This window comes from Cryptomeria japonica, chromosome 7, assembly GCF_030272615.1.
Source record: "Cryptomeria japonica chromosome 7, Sugi_1.0, whole genome shotgun sequence".
Taxonomy (NCBI): Eukaryota; Viridiplantae; Streptophyta; class Pinopsida; order Cupressales; family Cupressaceae; genus Cryptomeria; species Cryptomeria japonica.
This window is the reverse complement of record NC_081411.1, coordinates 831725752-831751127: the sequence shown is the minus strand read 5'-3', so window position 1 is coordinate 831751127 and position 25376 is coordinate 831725752. Positions and strand designations below refer to the sequence as shown.

Sequence of the window (25376 nt, the reverse complement as noted above, 5' to 3'; positions counted from 1 at the left end):
TGTGGCTAATTCTGTTGGCAACAATGCAACAAACTAAGAGGAGGGGTGAATCAGTTTGCTCTCAACCTTTACACAACTCAAACACAAATTCAGATATGATAATAAACAGTGAAAGCATTAGACAACACAACATCAATAACACACATAACACCAATATTTTTGACATGGAAAACATGGTTAAGGGAAAAACAATAGTGGGAACCTATCCACAATGAGATAATACCATGTTAGGAGTAAGTGAAAATATTACAATGGTGAATGCACATGCATTCAGGCACACTACCTAGAGCTCACTGCTCAAATCACAAAACAAGAAGGGCTACAACCCCAGGGAAGGCTCACTGCCTTACTAAAACATTTGGATTACATCCAGAGGATTGTGAACTAATAAAATAAAATCTTCTCATGTCTGGTTACAGTTCCGGATAATCACATAGCACAAACTCTTCTCTTTCACACTTCTACACTCTTCTTCACACTTCTCCTCTGCTACTGAAATATCAAATCAATGTTCGCACACATAGATACAACTCTCTCATAAATATTACATTTATTTATACAAATCATCAACCTATATTTCAAGGTCAGCTAAACCCCCAACACAATTTACAAAACAATAACCTCACACACTACAACAATACATGCAAACCAAAACAATGTTGGTTAAGACATGGTCTGGACCTAAACCAACATTGCACACAAGAAAAACCTCCAATAATCATGCCTCGAACATCCGCAACACGCTACAATCATCATGAATGTCACATAACAAAGAGAACACCATTGAATCAATAAAATGGTCCATAATGTGCACAATGATCAATGCGAACCATCAACACAGATAGAACACGATCTATAAATATACACAAGGAACATGAATCACCATAGAAACAACCGTAACATCACCACTTACTATAATTTCCATCATCATTATACCAAACCTCAAGAACATACACTGAACTGACTGTCAAACTGAAAGATTCACTTGCGGACCTCCAAATCACAAACCATTTGAATTGAGGAGACATATGAATGTCCCAGACACTACCAAATATGTAAACCAAGATATTTCAATTCTAGAGCAATGTGGAGCACAATCCAGAATATCAAATAACACGAACAAATAAAAACCAACCTCAATACTAGATCTCACAACTAGATCAAAACATCATGCGAACCTCTGAAACTTTTGTTGAATCAACTAGAGATACTTATATCAAAACCCATTAAACCACAATAGCTCAACCATAACACACTAACCAAACCAACTCATCCAAACAGACTCCAACACTAGAATACACAGAAGAATATGTTAGCATCAATGACAACACATCATTCCAACAAACTTATTAGCAATATCCAACAATATCCCCCTTTGGCATTGATGGAAACATGTGGATGTGAAAAATAATCAATGCAAAGAAAGAAATCAACAACCAATAATCTCACATAACTCTCAGCAATCTCCTCCTGAGATCAGTACATGATATAGAAGTTTTTCACATTCTTCTCTCCCCTTTGACATCAATGAAAAAGGCACACACAAATCATTATTCTCTCACCCTTAGAAGATAATCTCTCCCCCTTAGGAAAAACTCACAAATCTGAACATCTGAACCGCACACTGACTATTCCCCCTAAGTAGAAACCTCACTCATCAATTTGGATCACAAAATATCTCTGTGAAGTCCATCGGACTGATGCAAGTCCATGCATCTTAGTTCTCATCAGGAGGGGAAAACACCCCTAGCTTCTTTCTAAGATACTCAAATGTATCTTTAGGCAAAGGCTTCATGAAGATATTTGCAATTTGTTCCTTTGTAGATACATATTCCAATTTGACTTCCTTCCCATTCACCTTCTCCCTCAAGAAATAGAACTTGATTGATATATGCTTAGTCTTTTGATTGCAATACTAGATTCTTAAAAATGTTAATAGCACTTGAATTGTCATAGTATATAGCAGTAGGCTCATAAAAAATAACTCTAATATCCTTCAACATCTACTTCATCCAAATCACCTGAGTACAATTGCTAGCAACAACAATGTATTCAACTTCTGAAGTAGACAAAGATATAGCATTCTTCTTCTTACTCATCCATGAAACCAATCTCTTACCAAAGAAAAATGCACCACCACTAGTACTCTTCATGTCGTCCACGCCGCCTGCCCAATCAGCATCAGTAAAAGCACTCAAAGTGAAATCACCATCTCTAGGATATCACAAACCAAAATAAATTGTCCCTTTTAAATATATGAAAATTATTTTCATAGAAACTACATGAGATTCCTTAGGATCAACTTGAAATATAGCAACAAGACAAACAAAATTCATAATGTCAGGTCTAGTCTTAGTCAAATACAACAATCTACCAATCATAGATCTGTATCTAGTCTAATTTGCTTTCAGAGAGTCATCATCCTTTGTCAACTTACATACGGTCACCATAGGTGTACCAACGGGCTTTGCATCATCTAAACCAAACTTCTTCAATAATTCCTTCACATACTTAGACTGAGATATGAAGATACCTTTATCCAACTGAGTAATTTGCAATCCCAAAAAAAAATTCATCTCACCAATCATAGAAATTTCAAACTCATTTTGCATATCATCAACAAACTTCTTGCACAAACTATCATTTCCACCAAAAATAATGTCATCAAAAAAAACTTCAACAATCAAGTTGTTATCATTATCAATCTTGAAGTGCATATTACTATCAGCAGTACCTTTATTAAATTCAAGTTTCATCAAATACTTATCCAATCTGGCATACCACGCTCTTGGAGCTTGCTTCAATCCATACAGTGCTTTCTTCAACCTACAAACCATATCTTTATGATTTGTCAACTGAAATCCATCTGGCTGCTCAATGTAGACTTCTTCCAACTCACCATTAAGAAAGGCTGACTTGACATCCATTTGATAAATGTTTAAATATTTTTATGCAGCATAAGCAAGAAATAATCTAACAGCTTCAATTCTATCTACCAAAGCAAAAGTCTCCTCAAAATCAATACCTTCCATCTGAGAATAACCCTTACAAACAAGTCTTGCTTTATTCCTAACAACTTCACCTTGCTCATTCAATTTATTCTTAAACATCCATTAAGTTCCAATTACATTCTTATCCTGAGGTCTGGGAACAAGAGTCCATATATTATTCTATTCGATCTAATTCAACTCTTCTTCTATTGCTTTAACCCAATTTTCATCTTTACAAGCTTCACTAACATCTTTAGGTTCAATCTTAGAAATCAAGCAATACTCTTCAACAACTCTTCTCCTAGTCATGAAACCTCTATTCTTATCACCTATGATCTAATTCTCTGAATTATTTAACCTTGCATACCTAGGAGTCTTAGGATTTTCATGATTTTCAGACTCTTGACCTCTTTCTTTTGCATTAGCATTTGCACCTTCTTCATTCTTGGGCTTTTTCCAAGCAATCTGCACTGGATTCTGGGTCTGCACTTGCTTTCCTTTATATGCACTGACATCCTGATCATCTAAATCATATCCGCAAGATCCGATTTGTCTCTCATTTTCTTCATCAACCTTCACATTAGTAGTTTCAACTATCTTCCTCAATCTTTTACTATAACACTGGTAGGCCTTACTCTTAGTAGAATAGCCAAGAAAGATTCCTTCATCACTTCTAGCATCAAACTTCTCTAGATCTTCAGCTCTTCTGATATAGCATTTACTACGAAAAATTCTTAAATATCTAACTATAGGAGAATGACCAAAACATAACTCATAAGGAGTCTTACCAGTATCACCTTTGATATGCACCCAGTTAAAAGTTTACACTGCAATAATCACAACTTCTCTCCAATAGATATGCAAAACATTTCCTTCAATCATCATGGTTCTAGCAACTTCCTGAGTTGTCTTATTCTTCCTCTCCACAACACCATTATGTTGAGGGGTCCACCAAGCAGATAATTGTCTCTTCACCCCATGCTCTTCACAAAAAGAATTGAACTCACCAAAAGTAAATTCACAACCTCTGTCAGATCTCAGACACTTCAGCTTTAGGCCAATCTCTATCTCAACCATAGATTTTAACTTCTCCAATGCTTCAGACTCCTCCCTTAAGAAAGAAACCCACATCATCCTTGAATAGACATCAATCAACAACATGAAATATATGTCATCCTGAAATATTCTCACTCTAGAAGGACCACACAAATTAGTATGAACAAGATCCAACAATCCATTAGAAGTATACTATTTTCTTTTGAAAGAAACTATTGTCTGCTTCCCTAACTGACATTCCTTACATACCGAATTAGAAGGCTTTACAATCTTCGACAGATCTCTCACTGCTTGAGTAGAACTTATCTTAACCATGCAATAAAAATTCACATGACACATCCGTCTATTCCATAACCAACTTTCATCAATCTGGGCAATCAAGTAACTTTTACCACCAGCATTCAAGTGAAAGATATTACCTTTAGTCTTTGTACTTGATGCAATCTCTATTCTGGAGCTGCTCAAGATCTTACATTTTCCATTTTTGAATTGTAAATCATATCCCTTATCAACCATCTGTCCAACACTGAAAATATTATGCTTTAGACCTTCAACATATAAAACATCATCAATGTTATGCTTACCATCAAGAGAAATAGAACCTCTACCACAGATTGTACCGGCTTTGTCATCACCAAATCTTACTACACCACCATCATACTTTTTCATACTCACAAACTTACTCTTATCACTTGTCATATGAAGAGAGCAACCACTGTCTAACCCATTCATCTTTCTCTTCAACCTTAGCAGATAAAGCTTTCTCCTCAATAATGGATCTAGTAGAATCAACAGACACTAGATCATCTTGATAGCAATGAACACCCACTCATCTCCTAAATTTCCTTTCTCAGACTCATCATCTGTCACACCTTCATCAAAAACAAAATAACACTTCTTCTAATAATTAGACTTATATGGCTTTAATGGCTTCTTAGAACCTCTTTCCAGACACCTTGAGGCAAAATGTCCTATCCTATTGCATGAAAAACATTTAAGAGGTAGATTTCATTCATACTTACCGGCACCTTTAGGCAATCTTCTAGCAATCGGAGCTCCAAACTCTTCAAGCTCTCTTTCTTCTTCTTCAAGCTATCTCATCTCCTTCTCATATCTAGATACCCTTGTAGATGTCGGATCATATTTTTGCTTCTTGGATACAGTAGCTTTGAATGTAGATTCAGATTTAGGAGGGCCTTCACCAAATTCGCTCAACTCAAAAGCAGTAAGCTTTCTAATCAACATGTCTCTAGTTACATTTGTCACAGTCTGGATCTCCTCAATAGTAGCAACCTTATGCTTGTAAGAAGGAGGCAAGGATCTTGACACCTTAGCAACAATCTAAGATTCTTCCAACACTCCACTGACATATCTAATGTTCAACACAAGCTCATTCACTTTCTACATAAAGGAGGTAATGTTCTCATCTTCACCCATCTTTAGCATCTCATATTTTCCCTTCAAGCTCTACAACTTAGCAACTTTCACATGGTTGTCACCTTTTTACAAAGTCTCTAGCTTCTTCTAGATCTCATGAGAAATCTACAAATCCATTACAATAGTCATCTCAGAATCAAACAAGGCACTCAACAATGCTTCCTTAACTCTAATATTGAATTTAGCTTCCTTTATCTCATCTGGATTGGTAGGACCATTCTGAGGAGCATTATACACATTCTTAGTAATCTTCCAATAGTCTTCACCGATGCATCTCAAATGACATTCCATTCGGTTCTTCCAGAGATTGTAATTTGTTCCATCAAATCTCAGACTATCCTTCTTAAAATCAAAGGTTGTCATCCCGTATCACCTCAAGCGGTCAAGCTTCTTCCAGAGGATCTAGCTCTGATACCAAATATTGGCAACAGTGCAAAAAACTAAGAGGGTGGGGGGTGAATCAATTTTCTCTCAAACTCTACACAACTCAAACACAATTTCAAATTTGATAATAAACAATGAAAGCATAAGACAATACTGCATCAATAACACACATAACACCAAGATTTTTTATGTGGAAAACCCAGTTAAGGGAAAAACCATGGTGGGAACCTACCCATAATGAGATAATACCATGTTAGGAGTAAGTGAAAATATTACAATGGAGAATGCACATGCATTTAGGCACACTACCTAGATCTCATTGCTCAAATCACAAAACAAGAAGGGTTACAACCCTAGGGAAGTCTTACTTCCTTACAAAAATATTTGGATTACATCCAAAGGATCATAAACTGATAAAATAGCATCTCCTCATGTCTGGTTACAGTTCCGGTTAATCACATAACACAAACTCCGCTCTTTCACACTTCTACACTCTTCTTCTCACTTCTCCTCTGCTATTGAAAGATCAAATCAGTGTTCGCACACACAAATACATCTCTCTCATGATTATTACATTTATTATACAAATCATCAACCTATATTTCAAGTTCGACTAAACCCTCAACACAAATTATAAAATAATAACCTCACATGCTACAACAATACATGCAGACCAAAATAATATCGACTAAGACATAGTCTGGACCTAAACCAACACCACATGCAATAAACACCTCCAAGAATCACGCCTCGAACATCCACAACACGCTACAATCACCATGAATGTCGCATAACACGAAGAACACCACCAAATCAAGAAAATGATCAATAACGTGCACAATGATTAATGTAGACCATCAAAATGGATAGAACATGATCTATAAATATCCACAAGCAACATGAATCACCATAGAAACAACTACAACATCACCACTTACTAGAATTTCCATCATCATTATACCGAACCACAAGAACGTACACTGAACTGACTGCCAAACTAAAAAATTCACTTGCGGGCCTCCAAATCATGAACCATCTGAATTGAGGACACATATGAATGTCCCAAACACTCTGCCAAATCTGTAAACCAAGATATTGCAATTTCGGAGCAATGCAGAGCACAATATAGAATACCGAATAACAGGAACAACTGAAAAGCAACCTCAATATCGGATCTCACAACTCGATCAAATAATCATGTAAACCTTTGAAACTTTTGTTGAATCAACTAGAGATACTTATCTCAAAACCCATTAAACTGCAACACACTGACCAAACCAACTCATCCAAACTGACTGCAACACTGGAATACATACAAGAATATGTTGACATCAATGATAACACATCTTTCCAGCAAACTTCTCAGAAATATCCAACAAATTCAGCTTTAGAAATTTCCAAATCTTTAACTTGGTCATATGATAAGTCATCAACATATTATTGTCTCATGGAATCTTGCCGCTATATAAAAGCACCATGTTGGGATGTGAGGGTTTCCACATTCAAAATGATGGCATCTAAGGAGTTTATCAAAGGAGACAAATGAGGGTGCCTACAGTAGATTTAGGAAATGTCCTTCAATTCATTTTAATTTTGCATTTATTAGGTCTTGAATTTAAGGAGGATTTTGTTCGGGAGGGTTTGGTAGTGCGGGTGGATTTGGTGGGATGTGGTTTCGATCATCATCAATGGCTATACCTAATTAAAGTAAAAAATTGAAATAATTAATAAAATTTGAAATAAAAAACATAATTTACATTAAAAAACCTTATTTCTCATTCCACACCAAAAAACGAATGCAAAAACAAAAAAATGATAGAAAAGGTATTATTTGAGCATACATTGTTGAAATTACAAAGAAAATTGTTTCTCCAAAATTGATATTAGATAATTTATGATATTTGATACCTAGGGTCACGTTCTCCACCCAAAATGTTGCGCTAACTGGTAAAAATGACCTTCATGGGACTGTATTTTGTTTTTTATTGTGCCATAGGTAACAAATATCTGTTCTAAATGAATATATGTTCCAAATGGATATCTATTTCGTGGCAGTCAAAAAAAATTTCTCACAACCCAATTAAAAATTCAAAGCAGATTTTTGTGTTTTTCAACAAAGGAAAAACACATTTTTTTCACATCACCACTTTTTGGCCTACCATGACCCTACACATACTCAAGCCATGTCAACACCCTTTCAAACTTGAAGACTTACATTTATTAACCTAATGCATGTATTAGAACTTAAATGTTTATTAGAGTCAATCATATGACAGTAGCAGTGAAGAGGACAAAGAGGCTGAGGGCCAACCAAAATACAACTGTCTTAGTCTTGTACGCAAATTCTATCTCCAATTATTGTTGTGATGTGTCGACGATGGGATAGGGAATATGAACATATATACCCAATACTACCTTGTGAATTGTAAGTCACATCCTCAAACCGTGGAAGCACCTAACATTTGTAAGATCCTCTTATTCTACTATTTTTCCAAATGTTCCTTTGTCAACCCTTAAGCATTTAACGTGTATTTCCTCTTGAATATGCTTAGGAAACCTGTAAGACTATTTATCAATTGTTTTACATCTTGGCAATGGAGTGAATGGAATTACCCAAACGACACGACAATCAAGTTACTTGTTTATCTCATGATAATCGTTGTTGCTCCATCTTTCTATTAATTTATAAATGTACTCCATGGCTTGCATAAAAGTGTAAAGAAATCAAATGCATTACAAGAACAAAAATAATCAAGGCTAATTAGATAAATGCAGTCAAATAGCAAAAATTTAGATTAAATATATTTGAATAATTAAAATAAGTATTTGAAAATTAAGTGTGATAGATAGGTGAATTTAAATTATAAAAGTGATGATAACATTGTTGACGTCATGTTGAATATATTGGTTATTATTTAGAAATCAATTAAGTAGAAAAATTTATGCTCATTATAAGTTGAACGTGTTAAGAGTTTATGCATGCTAAAAAAATCATGTGGCTCAATCCTAGGTGCCACAACATAGATTGTAAACTGCACCTAAATATATCAAATCATTTGTTAATCCCTCTCACAAATCTTCATTGGTCATTCCACTCTACCATTTTTCTTGGTCTCCATTATTTTTATTTCTATTTTTTATTTATATTTTCATAAGAGTCCAAAACAATGGAATAAAAAATCTTACATCCATCATACAAATAAAACCAAGTAAGAAACACCCTTAAATACAACCACATAACCAATGTCTTGATTTAACATATAACGACATAATAGTTTTTTAATGAAATAAAACAAAATAGAAATTGATTTGATTGTGTACATAAAAATCTCGTTGAAACCATGGCAAGTGACTTACCTCAAGATTCTGCACAAATTGTATTCTCTATCAACAATGCTAAGGTTTGATTGTCTGCCTCCTATGTTTCAACGCTAACATATAAGAATATAGCCATAAGTGTACATGATTTTGAAGGTATTAATTTTTTATAATTATTTCAAAATAAATTTACATTTGTCTTTTAAATGTATTTTTTTCTAAATGTTGGTGCATGGACTATCCTACAATGATACCATATTCTAAGATTAATTTAGTCTATATATTTATTACAATTTTGTTAAAGAGTTTTGACCTATCTTTTAAATAAATAAGATTGATTCATATTCACTATAAGTATGATTGAGACATCAATTTCAAAAGCAAAGTATAGTGGTATGTTATGCATGCATACGAAGAAATATATATTTGAAAACAAATTTAAAACGATATTTCACAAATATTAAATCATTAATGAAATTGTTTATTTGTCATATGTAGTGTGATAGTTTGTCCACTAAATTGATTATTTGTCATATCTTTTACATGTAGATTGTCAAGTTGTTAATCAAAACAAACAAATCACTAAAAGCACAGAGTAAAATTCATAGAAAAAATAATAGTTTGAAGACAAATCATCGACTTAAGGTCAAAGATTGTGTTTCAAAGTATTATTAAAAAAAAAATTCTATACATTAGATACTGCAAATTAAATTAATGTATCATATATACACATCAAATTGTAATTTCTAACATATTAATTTATATAGAATTTTCTATCGACTCAACCCCTTACACCTCTTTTTGATACAAATACTAACTAGCATACCTATATTTTAAAAAGCTTATGTAAAATACACCGAGAGATATCAAATTTGAAAGTATATAATATTCATAAATAATAATAAAGATTTTTATTGTAATGAATTTGAAGCAAAATTTTAAACAACCAAATGAGATAATATCTTAATCTAAGAATATAGACATTTCGCTTGTCAAACAATATACACATAATAATCAAAATTGAAAACCATTCTTCTCGTCTCTTGCAGGCATAGCGTAGCATTAAAGGCGTCATCTTATAATTGTGCCATTTAAATTTTCTACAGCCCCAAAATTTGATGAAGAATTTTGTCATTAGAGTCTTATTTTGGGGAAAGAAAAGCTAGTAATGGGCTTTTGAATTGTTCACTAAACAAAATCCTAGAAGGCTCTTTTACCTCTGTCTGAGTTTTACTATTGATATTTTTAACCATCCCATTAATTTATTTATGTGGTCTTATAGCATGTACTGAATTTTAACTTAGGGATAAGCAGACACAAACTTAAGAAAATTGTGCCTTGAAAGAAAATCAAAATCACTTTGATCAAATAAAATGTTCCATCAAGCTCGTCTACCAATTCACAATCACCCAAATGAATATCACAATAATAGAACTTTCTTAAACCACCTAAATTACATATTGAACCCATATCAAACTTAGATTAGACAATCATTGCAGCTGCATTATCATTGAGGAAATAGAACTATAATATTAGGGGGAAAACACAACTTTCCAACCACCATAAGTGCATAGATGACAACCCATTGGGAGTAGAAGAAGATGAATAACAAAAAAAACTCATTATATTCAATTTTATAAGATTCTATTCATAACACACCTGATGAATTTCTTCAAATTGATGATGCCTCCTTCTTCCATTGGTCAAACTCTTCTAGATTGAGAATAAATAATATTGTCATGGTTTCTTTCCTTGCTCAGTTTTTAAAAAAAAATTACCTATTGCATCTTTGATAGTATTTCTATTTATTTTTTAAAAACATAGTGTTTGTAGAAATATTTGTTTTTAAAACAAAAAATAACAGTAAGTTTACAATGAGTTTTTGTTGCACAATTAATAGAACTATAATATTAGGGGGGAAACACAACTTTCCAACCACCATAAGTGCATGGATGACAACCCATTGGGAGTAGAAGAAGATGAATAACAAAAAAACCTCATAGTATTCAATTTTATAAGATTATATTCATAACACGTCTGATGAATTTCTTCAGATTGATAACGCCTCCTTCCACTGGTCGAACTCTTCCAGATTGAGAATAAATAATATTGTCATGGTTTCTTTCCTTTCTCAATTTAAATAAAATTTTACCCATTGCATCTTTGATAGTATTTCTATTTATTTTTTAAAAACATAGTGTTTGTAGAAATATTTGTTTTTAAAACAAAAAATAACAATAAGTTTACAATGAGTTTTTGTTGCACAATTAATAGATTTTCTATTTTATTTTTAAAACAAAAATATATTGTCTTGATAAATTTATTTTTTTTAAACATTATTTTTATCAAATTAATAAAAAAGTAACATCTATTTTATTTCATTTTTACTTTTTGTTATTTAAAAATAGTCTTCAAAATGTAATAATTTTTTTGTTTTTCTATTATTTTATAAAATTAATAAAAAATAGAAACTATTTTATTTTAATTTTATTTTTTGTTTTTTAATTGACACAAGTTTTTTCATCTTCATACAAAACACATTAATTCTCCATCTACACTATCATAGAACAACTTCAACACCAAGAAAAGTAGCATATATTCTTTGGCTTCAACACCAAGAAAAGTATCATATATTCTATAACTTTAGCCGCCCTTATATGTGACTGAACATACCAACAAAGTGACCGACTTAACCGACTTGGAAATCCTCTTCATCTTTTCCCTCAAATTCCGGTCGGTACTCCCTCTTTTCCTTATTCCCCAAAACCCAACCTGCAATTTCTGACAAATTAGGTATCTTCTGGTTCAAAGAAGAGAAAAAAAACATGCAGTACCAGTTACAGCAACCCCAAAGCCTCTGTGTAGTACACCAGCGCTTCTGCGCTCCTTACCCCATTGAATTGACAGTGCAGAAGAAACTCCTCACTCTCAGCGGAGGAGATTTCGCCATCACCGACTCCAACGGCAATGTCGTCTTCAGAGTCGCTGGAAAGGTCATGAGCCTCCATGATCGCCGCCTCCTGCAAGACGCCGCTGGAAATCCCCTGCTAACCCTAAAACAAAAGGTATAAATAATCAATCTTTACTGCTCGCCATTAATTATTTAATTCAAAAGCCGCTTTAATTAGAGTCTTTTTTACATTGCAGATGCTTTCGATGCACAGGCGATGGGAAGCATTTAGAGGTGACAACTCTGACGACAAAAATTTTGCCTTCAGTGCAAGGAAATCGTCGATTTTTCAGCTCAAGACTGCGCTTGATGTGTTCATGGCCGGTAATAGGGACGAAAAATACTCTGATTTCCGTATCAAGGGCAGCTATTTTGACCGATCCTGTACAATTTATCAGGGCGACCGCATCCTTGCTCAGGTAAAAACTCTCTCACTTGTGCAGTTAAAGTGTGTTGATTGTAACATTTTTAAACATTGTCTTTGCACACACTGAATAGTGTATTCTTCTGCACTTAGTCTAGGTCTGGTAGTGGCCAACCGGTACCGGTTCTGTCTTCTAGCATTTGGTGACAGATAGAAAGCAGTCAAGCGGGAATAGCTGCAGTCCTATAGAGTTGGGCTTTCTAAGATATTTCAGCAGGTACTGCTGAGAATTTTTAGGAGCTTTCATAAGCAGGTGGTCCTATGGAATTTGTAATAATAGGCAAGCTTAAAACTTTAAGCACCAAAATTTCAGGCATCTGGTGGTTTCATGATTAATTTTTAGACAAGGAATGGTAAATCTATAGTTAAATCAAAACCGTATAGTTAAAGGATAGGGGATTGTCATGGGCGACGCTGGACCTCTGAGAAACCAAGGCTGGACCCCCCACGGGCTTCGACCTCTGAGAAACCAGGGTACTTCTCGCGGAATAGGACCTCTGAGAAATCAGGGTTGGTCCACTCGTGGACTCATTCCCCTCCAGCAGCACCAAAGATCGGGGTATCGAAATCAATCGCAGTCTCAGAGCCCGGTCAACCACTGCCACTGGTTTTCTCGGCAAAATGCCATTGAGGAGTACCAGAACCTAGACACTTGGGCAAAAAAGGTTGCGACAGGATTAAACTGTATTCCTATCGCAACCCATCAGAAGAGATTTATTTCTTCTAATCAATCTATGTATTCCAAGAAGCAGTCTAGGCGACAAAGACAACAAAACTACCCCCCTTCAACAACAAGATGGCTTTTCAAGGTTTGGAGCACATTAGGTCCGCCTAACAGAGGTTTGCGAGTCAAGGACAACAGAAAGGCCTTCCCCTCAGGGCCCGACCAACTGGGATCTGTAAGCAAGGAACATAAATGGCTTAGGAAATCAATGGGAAGCAAACTTTTTGTGCTCCCTTCGAAATCTCTAAACCCTTCACTTGTCCGCTTCAAGGAGAATGTTTTCTTTGCGAAATGGTGTGGCACTGGTGGGACAAGCAAAGATATCGTGGATTGGTGGAAATCATCCTTTCCAGACTTTATAGCAGTGAGACAAATGCAGAACAATTTCTTGTTCATAGAATATGTGGATGCGACACTAAAGAAAACAATCACAAAGGGTAGTCCCTTGTTTTGTCAAGGCTCCACATTCCATTTCCTGGATTGGAAACCAGGGTTTGATCCAGCACAACACAGATTCCAGAAAACTCTTATCTGGTTATCCCTAGTAGGCCTTCCTTCTGAATTCTAGTGCCTGGAATCACTCCTGAAGATAGGGGATACTCTTGGTTCTCTGGTAGGAATTGAAGCAGACTTTTTTGAAGGTCAAAAAGGGGATACAGCAAACATTTATGTTGAGATTGACCTGTCCAAAGGCATCTACAGTGAGCTTGAGATCATCTCGAAGATGGGCAGATGGAAGCAAAAAGTGATTAGATTGGGTAAAGTAGTTCCTGGCAAATGCTTATTGAGAAACCAAATAGTCAATAATAGCTCTTTGGCAGCATCTTTTGGAGTCATCAATATCCCTCTTCAACACTCAAAACAATTTGCGAGCTCAACTCCTCAAAAGAGAACCTTGGAGCGGGATGCTGCCCTAGAATTAGATGTCGTGATACCGGCTCAAGCCCTTTCAAAGCCATTGTGCCAGTCTTTCGGTAATGTCTCTTCTTCTCCTCGGGTTTTATTTGTGGCTCCAGATCCCCTTGTCCTTCTTTCCCCCTCCTCTTGCCCGAGTTTGAGTAACAAATTTGCAGGCCTGGCTTCCCCGCCCCCTAGCCATGATCCTCTGGCCACCTTTCCCTCCCCGGGTCCTTGCCTTCATCTCATTTTATCCCCGATTGCCAAACCTCATTCTCAAAAGGTAGTTAGGAGTTTGTTTGGGCAAAAAAAAACTTCAGCTTTGAGCAGAGGAGCTTTTAACATCTTTTCCCAACCTCCATCCAAAGCCTCTAGGAAGAAAAGCAGCTTCAAGCCTAAGAAGTTAAGGGGAAATTTTCGCACGGCCATATTCACAAAATCCAATAATAGTCACCTTGCGAAAATATTGCAAGAGGAGGAGGTTATTGAAGAGGACCTTAAAGCAGGCTTCATGGACAAAGAGAATACCTCCCTTCCAGAGGGAGAAACTTCCCCCTTCTCGAACTGCCTTCTCCATAAGCCCCTTCTCAACCTATCTTCGAAATTATCCTTCCCTTCCCTGATATCCCCGTTGTTTGAATCTAACGACCTGGATTTGCCTTTGGATCAGGATGCTCATAATCTTCTGCAAAATGTCATGATAGGAGAGGAGGATCAGGATGCAATATTGGATACCCCCTTGGCAATGCTTTACTCACAGATCAAGGAGAAAAAAAAGCTAGGGATTCACCAGAACTTGGAGGGCTTGGAGAAGCCGGATTTTGGCTCATCCCCACCCAAGAAGGGTCGAAAGTCTTTCATAGAGGTTAGAACCTAGGATGGAAAGGCGGAAAATCAATCCAAACTATTAGATCTTTGGAAAGTAGGGAAGGGAAACCCCCTTCCTGAACAACAATGAAAATCTTATCTTGGAATGTTAGGAGACTCAACGCCCCTAACAAACAGAGGGTGATCAAAAGACAGATTCTTTTGGTCAGTGCAGATATAATCCTCCTACAAGAAACTAAACTGGAAGAGAAGTTAGCAGTGGCCTTTGGGAATGGGATAAGCTCCTCGTTTCAAGCTTCTTTGGATACTACAGTAGCATCAGAAGGTTCCTCGGGAGGACTAATAATAATTTGGAAGCCTTCTCATATTAAAGCTGAAGGTATCGCATCTAATAAGGACTGGATGCTTGTTAAAATCACTCTCCTGTAGTTGAACATTTCTTTCTTCATAATCAATGTATATGGTCCAGTAGCCCCTTCCAAAAAGAGACAGACATGGTCTTCTCTAGATGGAATTTTAACCACCTTATTTGAAGAACAAGTCTTCATTGGGGGCGATTTTAATGCTATCAAGAGCGCATCAGATAAGAGGGGGGGTATCACTCGCTTAGGGAGTGCTTAACATGATTTTAACAGTTGAATTGATAGGAATGGCCTTTTTGAAATAGACTCATGAGACACCTTTACATGGACCAACAAGAGAAAAGGCTTTAGCAATATTGCAGAAAAAATAGACAGATTCTTCTGGCAAGGGGATCTTACTCTTTTCCCATTCACTCCTCTCTGCAATGTTCTCTCTTGCTCAGGCTCGTACCACTATCCCATTTTGCTCTCTTTACAAGGCACTCAGGGATCAACCAGGACCCCTTTCAAATTTGAAAATATGTGGATGAAAGAGCCAAATTTTCTTATAATGATAGAGAAATGGTGGAAGGAAGAATCATTTGAGGGTTCAAAACTCTTCTGTTTCATTGCAAAGCTAAAATTAGTCAAACAAAAACTGCTTGAATGGAACTCCCAACACTTCAAAAACATCTTCTCATCAAAAAGACTTATAGAAGAACAATTAGCAGCCCTAAATGACAGGATCATCAAGGTGGGCATGGATCAAGAATCTTTTCAGCAGGAAAGATCCCTCCCACTCGAGTACGAGGATATCCTCTCCAAAGAAGAAATCTTTTGGAAGCAAAAATCAAGAGAGAATTGACTAAGAATGGGGGACAAAAACACTAAGTTTTTTCACAATGTAACAAAAGTCAGAAGAAAAAATTCGATATCTAAACTACAAGTCAGAAACAACCAAACTTCAGAGGACCCAGAGGTTATAAAAGAAGAGATTATCTCCTACTACTCCAATCTCCTGAATAACACTGAAGGATCCCATCTTCAGGATCAAAATAAGTTGTTGTCTGGGATCCCCAGGATTATAACAGTAGAACAGAACCAGATCCTAAATGGGAAAATAAAAATGGAAGAAGTTCTCCAAGCTCTAAACCAGCTTCCCTCTGGTAAGGCACCAGGGCCGGATGGCCTCCCTACAGATTTCTATAAGAAATGCTAGTATATCTTAGGACATGAACTCTCAGAAGCCTTAGAGTGCTCAAGAAGAGCAGGGAAAATTCTTAAGGAGGTAAACAATACTTTTATAGCACTCATTCCAAAGAAGGAGAAAGCAAAAAACCTTGGAGATTACAAGCCTATTTCTCTATGCAACACAGTTTATAAAATTCTCTCAAAAATCATGACTAACAGAATGAAGCCTCTCATGAATAGCATCATCTCAGAAGAATAGACAGGGTTTGTACCAGGCCGATCAATTCTCGATAGAGTGATAGTAGCACAAGAAGCAATACATACCCTCCAAAGCACAAATAGGCCAGGTATGATAATAAAGCTAGATATTACAAAAGCATATGATAGTGTAGATTGGTGTTTCCTTTGTAAAATCATGCAAGCCTTTGGATTTGATAAGCAATGGATAAATTGGATATTTGAGTGCATCTCAACACCCAAATTTTCAATATTGATTAATGGGAAGCCATCAAGTTTCTTCTCTTCCTCAAGGGGTATTAGGCAAGGGGACCCCCTTTCTCCCTTTTTATACATAATAATGGGGGAGGCTCTAGGAAGAGCCATCAAAGCTAGTCATGTCAATCAAAAGATAGAGGGAATCAAAATAACCACAGACTTCGTAGCCACCCACCAGTAGTTTGCAGATGATAATCTCTTAATGGGGTCAGCAAATCTTAAGGAAGCCAATCACCTAAATCAGATTCTAGATCTGTATGGTAGGGCTTTAGGCCAGCTAAGAAACAAGGACAAAACTAAAGTCTTCTTCTTCACAACATCAATCTCACTTCAGACCAGAATTCTTAGAATTTTAAACTACAAAGAAGGAAGCCTTCCATGCACCTATTTGGGCATCCCAATAGATAGAGGTGTAAGGAACACCAAACTCTGGGATCCACTAAAAATCAAAGTTGAAAGAAGTGCAAATGCCTGGAAGGGCAAATGGTTGTTTTGGGCGAGAAGATTAGTCATGATTCAAGCAGTGATCTCGGCCTTACCAACTTATCTTTTATCTATTTTATTCTTAACATCTAGTGTCAATGCCTACATCATAAAAAAGATGAGATTTTTTTTTGGCAAAACACTGAAGAGAAGCAGAAAATCGCGCTAATTGCCTGGGACAAAATTATTAAGCCCAAACCAATGGGTGGCTTAGGCATTAAGGATTTTAAATTACAAAATATAGCCTTGGGGGCGAAACTAGTATGGAAATTCATCAAAAACCCAAATGCCTCCTGGGTCAGAATGCTAGCAACAAAGTATCTCCCAGACCAGAACCATCTTAACATCCTCAAAACAGGGACATTTCCTAAAGGATCAAGGATATGGAACTTCATCACCTCTTGTAGAAATTTGATCTCAAACTCGGTCTCTTGGGATATTCATGATGGATCAACAAGTCTATTCTGGGAAGACTCTTGGGGTGGTTACCCACCATTGGCAAACATCATTCATATCTCTGCCACAGAAAATTGGTTCAAACAGAATTGGGGAGTCAGAGTTAGAGACTATCTGGAAATGGTAGATGCACCAAACTCACATAGTTGGAAGTGGAAATCAATGGAGGGCCTGCCGATTCCAAGGAAGGACCTTGAAGAACTTTTAGGACACTTACAGGCGAGAAATATCAGCCCAAGAAGAGGGGACGATTCTCTCATTTGGGAGCCTTCTAAAACAGGGCAATATAACTCAAAGGATGGATATAGAATTCTGGTCAGCCCTACAGAGCACAACAACCTCAATATCCCTCTAAAGATGTTTTGGAGCTCCAAAATCATACCGAAAGCGGGCATCTTTGCATGCTTGGCAATTCAAAAAAAAATTCTAACAGCAAACAAGTTCACAAGAATGGGTTATGAAGGACCTTCTAGATGCATATTTTGCAAAGCCCAATCAGAGACAGTGGATCATCTCCTCCTGAATTGCCCCTTTGCCTCCAAATGTTGGAGATGGCTCTGTGCAAAATTGGAACTAATCTTAGCCTTGTCGAATGAAATTAAGTCTTTATTTCAGAGCTGGCCCTTGCATATAAAGGAGAGCTCGTTGCCAAATTATGGAAATTGCTCCATCATGCTTAATCTGGGAAATATGGAAAGAAAAGAATCGCAGGCTATTTGAAGGCAAAGCTAGAAATCAAGTATCAATCCTAAACTCAATAGAATCGACAATAGTGGATTCAATCAATAGCAAAATAGCCTTCGTACTGAACCAGTCTAAAGTTTTCTCTTCATGGGATAAGAAAACTAGTCAAAACTGGCAAGGAATCATTATCCCCTCACTTTCCTGCCATAAAACCAATAAAAGGAAAGATGCAATCTGGTCTCCCCCGAAGCCAGATTGGGTGAAACTGAATTTTGATGGGGCTTCCAAAGGCAACCCTGGCCCCTTCGGAATAAACTATGTTATCAGAGATCAAACAAGAGCAATCATTGGGAAAATGGCAAAACCAATCCCTCCAGACACCAATAACATAGCAGAGTTTACCGCTCTACTATTAGGCTTGCAAGACTGCATCAACCATGGCATCAAAAATGTCTCAGTGGAAGGAGATTCAGAGATAGCAATTAATGCTATAAGGAAGAAGATAACCCCCAATTGGAGGCTCCAATCACTATTGGAAAGAATACTAGAAAACCTGGACATGCTTGAACACTTCGAGGCAAAACATATTTACAGAGAAGCAAATGTAAAGGCGGATGCCTTATCAAAAATTGCAGCTCAAGGCACCTTTGTTCACTGGTGGTCTCAGGGCTGTTAGCCAGCAGATAATTTAGATAGAGCAAGGCATTAAGACTTGATCAGAAAATGTTTGAGACACTGCTTGCCAGCAGACTGGCGGACTACAAAAAGAAAATCTAAATATTCTTTACCCACCCTCCTTTTGGCGGTTAATCCCAACAGTCACTTTCTTTTTCAAATAAACCATTCAGCCAACATTGCGTCGCAAGGTGGGTCCGGCTTAGCTTAGGACAAATCGGGAACATAAAACCGGGACACACTCAGCTCCAGCTGGAGAACGTCGCCGTCTAGTCCTTTCCATGAGTTGTCTGCAAGATAATCTTTCCCTTCGCACTTGAGTAGATTTGGTCTGACTTGGCATTTAATTTCTGCCACCTTCGAGCAATCTTTTATTGCTCTCTAATTCCCATTATTGCTTGTCAAATTGTGTGCTCGTCTTCCTGTAGAAGCGTCCCTTTCTCGCTACATTTTCTCTCTCGACATTCTCTGGTTCTTCCCTGGTTTTTCTTCTGGCATGTCCTTGGTCTTGGATACCATGTCTTCCGAACCCCCGTTCGGCTTCATTATGAGTGTTTATCCCAGGCCTGAATCGTGTTTCGGTGCAGACACCCCCATTTCCCTTAGGGCTTCTACTCGTTAGGTTTCTTTCAGGAAAATTACAGATTTGAGACTCAAACGTCTCCTTACCAATTCAGATCCTCTAATTCTTCTAGCTGTCAAATTGATTCTGGGTAGTGCTCATTTGAGCAGAGACAAATACCCAAGAGATAACACCAGCATCTCTTCCAGATTCGTGGCGTCTTTGCTGGACCAGAAGCTATCCAAGCAAATGGTCTAGAATCTTACCAGGGAACTCTTCCCAGTGGAAATTCTTCAAGAACTTCAAGAAGTTTTGAACAAGGCCCTTCATGACTCTGGTGCGCCCAGACCAAGTGACCGAATCCTCTTTAATGCCCACGGAGCACTTATCAACTATTACCCTTTCTTGTTGGACCTGAAGGGTAAAGAATTGAATAGGCACAGAGCTTTCGCTAGTGCAGGGCTGAGCTTTCTCAAATGGTGTTTCTTAGGAAAAGACCCAGGGGCTCAAGGGAAAGAGGAGATTATGTTCCAATTTGCAAGGTTGAATGGATTCCTGCCTTCGATTGCTGTAGAAGCTGAGCCAAAACCTAATCAGAGTTGCAAAGGCAGCCCGAGCAGTAGTCGTGGGAGTAAGGGTAGTAGCCGGGGCTCTTCAGCAAGCAGAGGTCGAGGCCATCCAAGGAAGCAACTTCAACAACCTGGCATTCCCTCCCCAAGCTAGGCTTTATGTGGATATCTCATTTTGATTACTGGTTATGCAATTATATATGTATATTTTTATTAGATATCAATTTTGCATTCAAAAACTTTGTTCCTAGGTTGTTGAAAATCGGGCATACATGTTTATAGTGTGTTTGCTTTCTCTAGACTTTTAAACCTTCTATGGTTTAGAAAAATGGCTAAATCATAAGATTAAAGGTTTTCAGATTTTGGAGGGACCTCTGTGCTCTCTAAGTGCAGGGGCTTTCTTTTTTGATTGTCTTGGAATTCAGTGACAAACCTATGTATTTAAAACTAATTAATACAAATCTGGCTCTGCCTTTACCGATCAAAAAAACAAAGTGTGTTGATTGCATGCCAGTCCAGAAATATTGAATTGTTTTAAGCAGTTAATGATCACTTTTTATTTATTTATTTTTTAAATTATATATAGAAAGCTAGATGTAATTGTCTCATTTTATTTTTTATTTTTTATTTTTATCGGTGAAAGGTCGGAGCTAGAATATTTTATTAGATTATAAACAAAATTACATTCTCCACTTAGTGCGGGTGTCGGTAATGTAATTGCCTCATTTTTATTGCCTTGAATTGTAAGAATTTTACTTATTTTTATTAATTAAAAAAAAATAGCTTTCACTATTAAATTATTTAATTTTAAAAAATTGTTTATAAAAAATAAAAAATTGTCTATAAAGATTACTATTAGTTTTTCATACATTTTCTTGCCAAAAACATCTATGAAGTTCATTACAAATTCTTTAAAGATCGCATTGTCATTCATCCATGTGCTTGCCTTCAAACAGTTTCCTACTAATCATTGAGATTATTGCTCCTTCCAATGGGGGTTTATAATATTGAATAATCTCTAGACTTGCTTTGATATCTCCTCACCTCAACATCCACAAATTCTCCCATTGATCATAACCCTTCACTCCATTTCCCTTGCCCAAAAATTTCATATCTCTCTCCTTAGCATTTTCACTGTGTAAAAATAATGTCATAGGAATATGCAGATTGATCCTACAACAACCAATAATGAACTCTCCTAGGTAAATCCATCTTCACGAGATCCCCTTCAATTAGTTCTCTAAATGTGTACAACAATCTTATCCACCTCTAGAATCTTGTAAAAATCTCTAGAGGATACTATGATCTCTTTGGCTTACTCAATTTTGTAATTTGCAAGATAATTGATTTTCATATTGGACTCACAAAAAACATGCGAGGTTGAATTTGTCTATTAAAATTGTAAATTAGTTTGATTATTTTCTCTAACTTCCATTTAATCACACTCCTTGACTTTATCATGTTTATATAGATCATAGAGTCACCTTCGATATCAATGATTCAAATATCATATTAATTACATAGTTTCAACCCTCCATATAAGGCTTCAAACTCAACTTCATTATTGATGCCTTGCATTAGCTTTTTTAAAACTACTCATATGATGGATCCCATCTCATCCTGAATGATGCAACCTTCACTTGAGGCCCTAGAATTATCTTGAACACCCTCAAAATTCATTTTCAATCTTCCACTCAAAGAAGCCATCCATTTTACCATTCTTCTACTTACCATAGAACATTCTTTAAAGAAGCTCAAGAAGAGATTATTGGGAATCTTTAACAAAGTCCAAGACTTTATCACATGACTGTCCCAACTAGCAAAATGTTTGTGATTAGAATTTCTTACTTTGACATTCAAAAAATCACAAATGCCAATTTTGATCATTTTCCCATGCATACATTGCACTTGAAGGCATGAACATATTAAAAAAATCTTGTTTCATTCCTTCCATAACTGTAAAAACATCATAGAAGGCCCTATCAAGCATAATCTCACACAAATTGCTTTGTTCTCAAGATGTGGCTAATTTTTAAAAAGTGTAAAATATCTCATTGAGTTCCTACCCATCCTAACCTCTACATTAACCAATTTGAGCAAACACAAGCATATGGACAAGCGGCAAGTGGTAACTTGACTCTTCATCATTTAGACACAATGGACACCTTGAAGGACCCATAATACTAATGGCACATGGCCTACCACCAATAAAGATATGCTTGTACAATGTAAACCACACAAAAGTCCCCACCTTAGGAGGCAACACATTGATCAATGCCCCAAGAAAGATCTAAAGGTCAATAAACATTAGTGGTGGGTAGGTTCTAGATTTGATACCCTAGTTTGACTTTGTAGCAACCACACATAGGTCCATGTCAAATGAGTTTATCAAGTTTGGAGATTAAAAAAAGCTTTAGAAATGAAAAACTTTTTCACTATTTTGATTTTGGCTCAAGTATAGATGGAAGCACTACTAAAGTCCTTGCACACCTACTCTAAACCATTATCCATGAAATTTTGAATAACATAATATACAACCTTCTCACCTCAAATATCCACCATAATATTCGTGCACTCATTTAATTTCATGATCTCTGAGAAGGGCTCAAAACTACTCCAAGAATCAATTTATAAATTAGCATAATTACCATCATTAATGACCCAAGATAGATTATCTATAATCACATGTCTATATGGCATCATAAAATCCTAAATATGAGATCTATTTGGAGGACTAGCAGCAATAAGGATTCTTCTCAAGTCCCTTTTATCTATATATTTCTCTTGTAGAACTTTGCACCATTTAGAATTTGGATTGTTGAACATATGACATACTAGCTTTGTGCTTAGCACAATGTTGCGTTTAGAGTGCAAATGCTTGTGGCTCATTCCAACTTACTTATTCTTACCAAGTCCTAGTTAACTAATGACACCCTCTTGATCTTATTGGAACCTTCACATAAAGCATTTCCATGATCCATCTAAGTCACCTGCATCATTCTTTGTAAGTTGGAGGCAAGACATTAAGTAAATAGGAATCACTAATAATAATAAAATTTTATCACTATAATCCTAGTAGCCAATGATAGCCATTGGCCTTTACATGCCTCTTATTTTGTGATACATATTCCAATAGTATAATTCCATAGCCCAATACTAAAAAAATCTTTGGAAAAAAGAACACCAAAGTAATTACTCAAAATAGAGTCAATATTAAACCCCAAACAATGAGCAAACCTCCTTTAGGCCACTTGCCTTGTGTGAAAAAAGAAAATTTATGAATTCTCACTATTAATGGTCTGACCTAAGGAGGAAATATAACTACCTAAGGTGGCTTTGGTCTTGATAATCTCATCCATTTACACCTTTTTCATAAAGAATAGTGTCATTTACAAACTATTGGTGGGTTATGGGGTCCAAACTCCTTGTTATCTAGATGCCTAACCATTTGCCCAAGGAAGCCTTCATTTTGACAGCACTCCATAGAGATTATACCATAATCACAAAGAGAAAAAGGGAGAGTGGGTACTCTTTCCATAAACCTCTAGTTTCTTTGAAGAAACCACAAGGGTTCCCATTGAGTAAAATTGAGAAGCTAGAAGAAGAAATAAAATTATAAATCCACTCAAGTCATCCTAGCTCAAATCCAAATTTCTTCATAATTCTCATCAAGAATAGCCAATTTACCTAATCATAAGCATTGTGTATGTCCAATCTTATCAACACGCTCTTTTGGTTCTAGTATTGACAATTGAATGGATGGCTTCATTGATTGTGTTGATTCCATCTAAAATGTTCCTACTAGCAATGAAGTTGCTTCGCTCAATGGAAATGATATAGATGAGAACTAACAGTTGATTCACCATTACCTTAGAGACAAATTTGTAATAGTGTTGCATAGGGAGATAGATTGAAGTATATAAAGGAATCACATTTCATAGTCTTCAAGATAATAACTATGTTTGTATTATTTAGATCCTTTAGAATCTCCTTTTACTTCCTCAAATCCTAGTCCAACACTTTTAACAAAAATTACGAGAATAGCTTGTTATTTTTTGTTTATATGCCAACTTTTTAAAACTTATATAAAATTTATATTTAATTCCAACAAAAAAAGCTAATTGATTTAGTAATTTTGCTTGTGTTTTAATAATTAATGATTTTTTTATTATTGTGTGTTGGATGCATCAGATGAAGAGGAGATATACGATAACAAATGTGTTGTTAGGAAAGGATACATTTGCAGTGTTGGTGCAACCTGGAGTAGATTATGCTTTCATAATTGCTCTTATAATAATTCTTGATGAGATCAATAAAGACCGCCATGATGAAGAATAGATAATCTCTCATCTATTATTGTAAGGTTTATGGATGCAAAAGAGTCTTCCTAATATGACCACTTAACTAGCTAATGTTGGAAGAATTTTCTTTTTTCTTATTAATTAGTCTATTAATTTTTCAAAATGTATCATTCCTGATGCCACCTTGGACTCTATTGATGTATGGGGTAAACCAAATGATCAAGATGATCTACCTCCTTCGATTGGAGTTGCTCTCGCCACTTAAGTGGCCTTTCTTTGATATGTTGTTATAAGATTTTTGGGCACTACCCATCTAACTATGGGGCATGATCTTGTATCTACCCAACCTATTTTATTGTGAATGTGTACTTTTATTACTATTTAATAGAATCTAACGCACCTATTCATCAAAAAAATGTATCCTTCAATTTTATAATTGTAATAAAAATGACATGTTTTTACTACAATTTATTTACAGAAACATTAAATAATAATAAAACTTTAAGATTTATAGTTTGGTTTTATGGTTATAATAATGTACAAAACTTAAAATGTGGGGATTAGGGCACTAGGCTCTATAACCCATCATGAAGACGTCATTTTGATGTCAT

At 36.1% G+C, this 25376-nt stretch overlaps 1 protein-coding gene across 1 annotated transcript; it reads left to right on the top strand.

Annotated features, from left to right (window-relative positions):
- The first annotated feature begins 11837 nt into the window (after positions 1–11837).
- Positions 11838–25127, top strand: LOC131074296 (protein LURP-one-related 15). Its single transcript, XM_058010886.2, has 3 exons — positions 11838–12250; positions 12333–12554; positions 24656–25127. Exons 1-3 carry the CDS (start codon positions 12011–12013, stop codon positions 24800–24802), a joined length of 609 nt encoding a protein of 202 aa, XP_057866869.1. The 5' UTR covers positions 11838–12010; the 3' UTR covers positions 24803–25127.
- Positions 25128–25376: the final 249 nt, after the last annotated feature.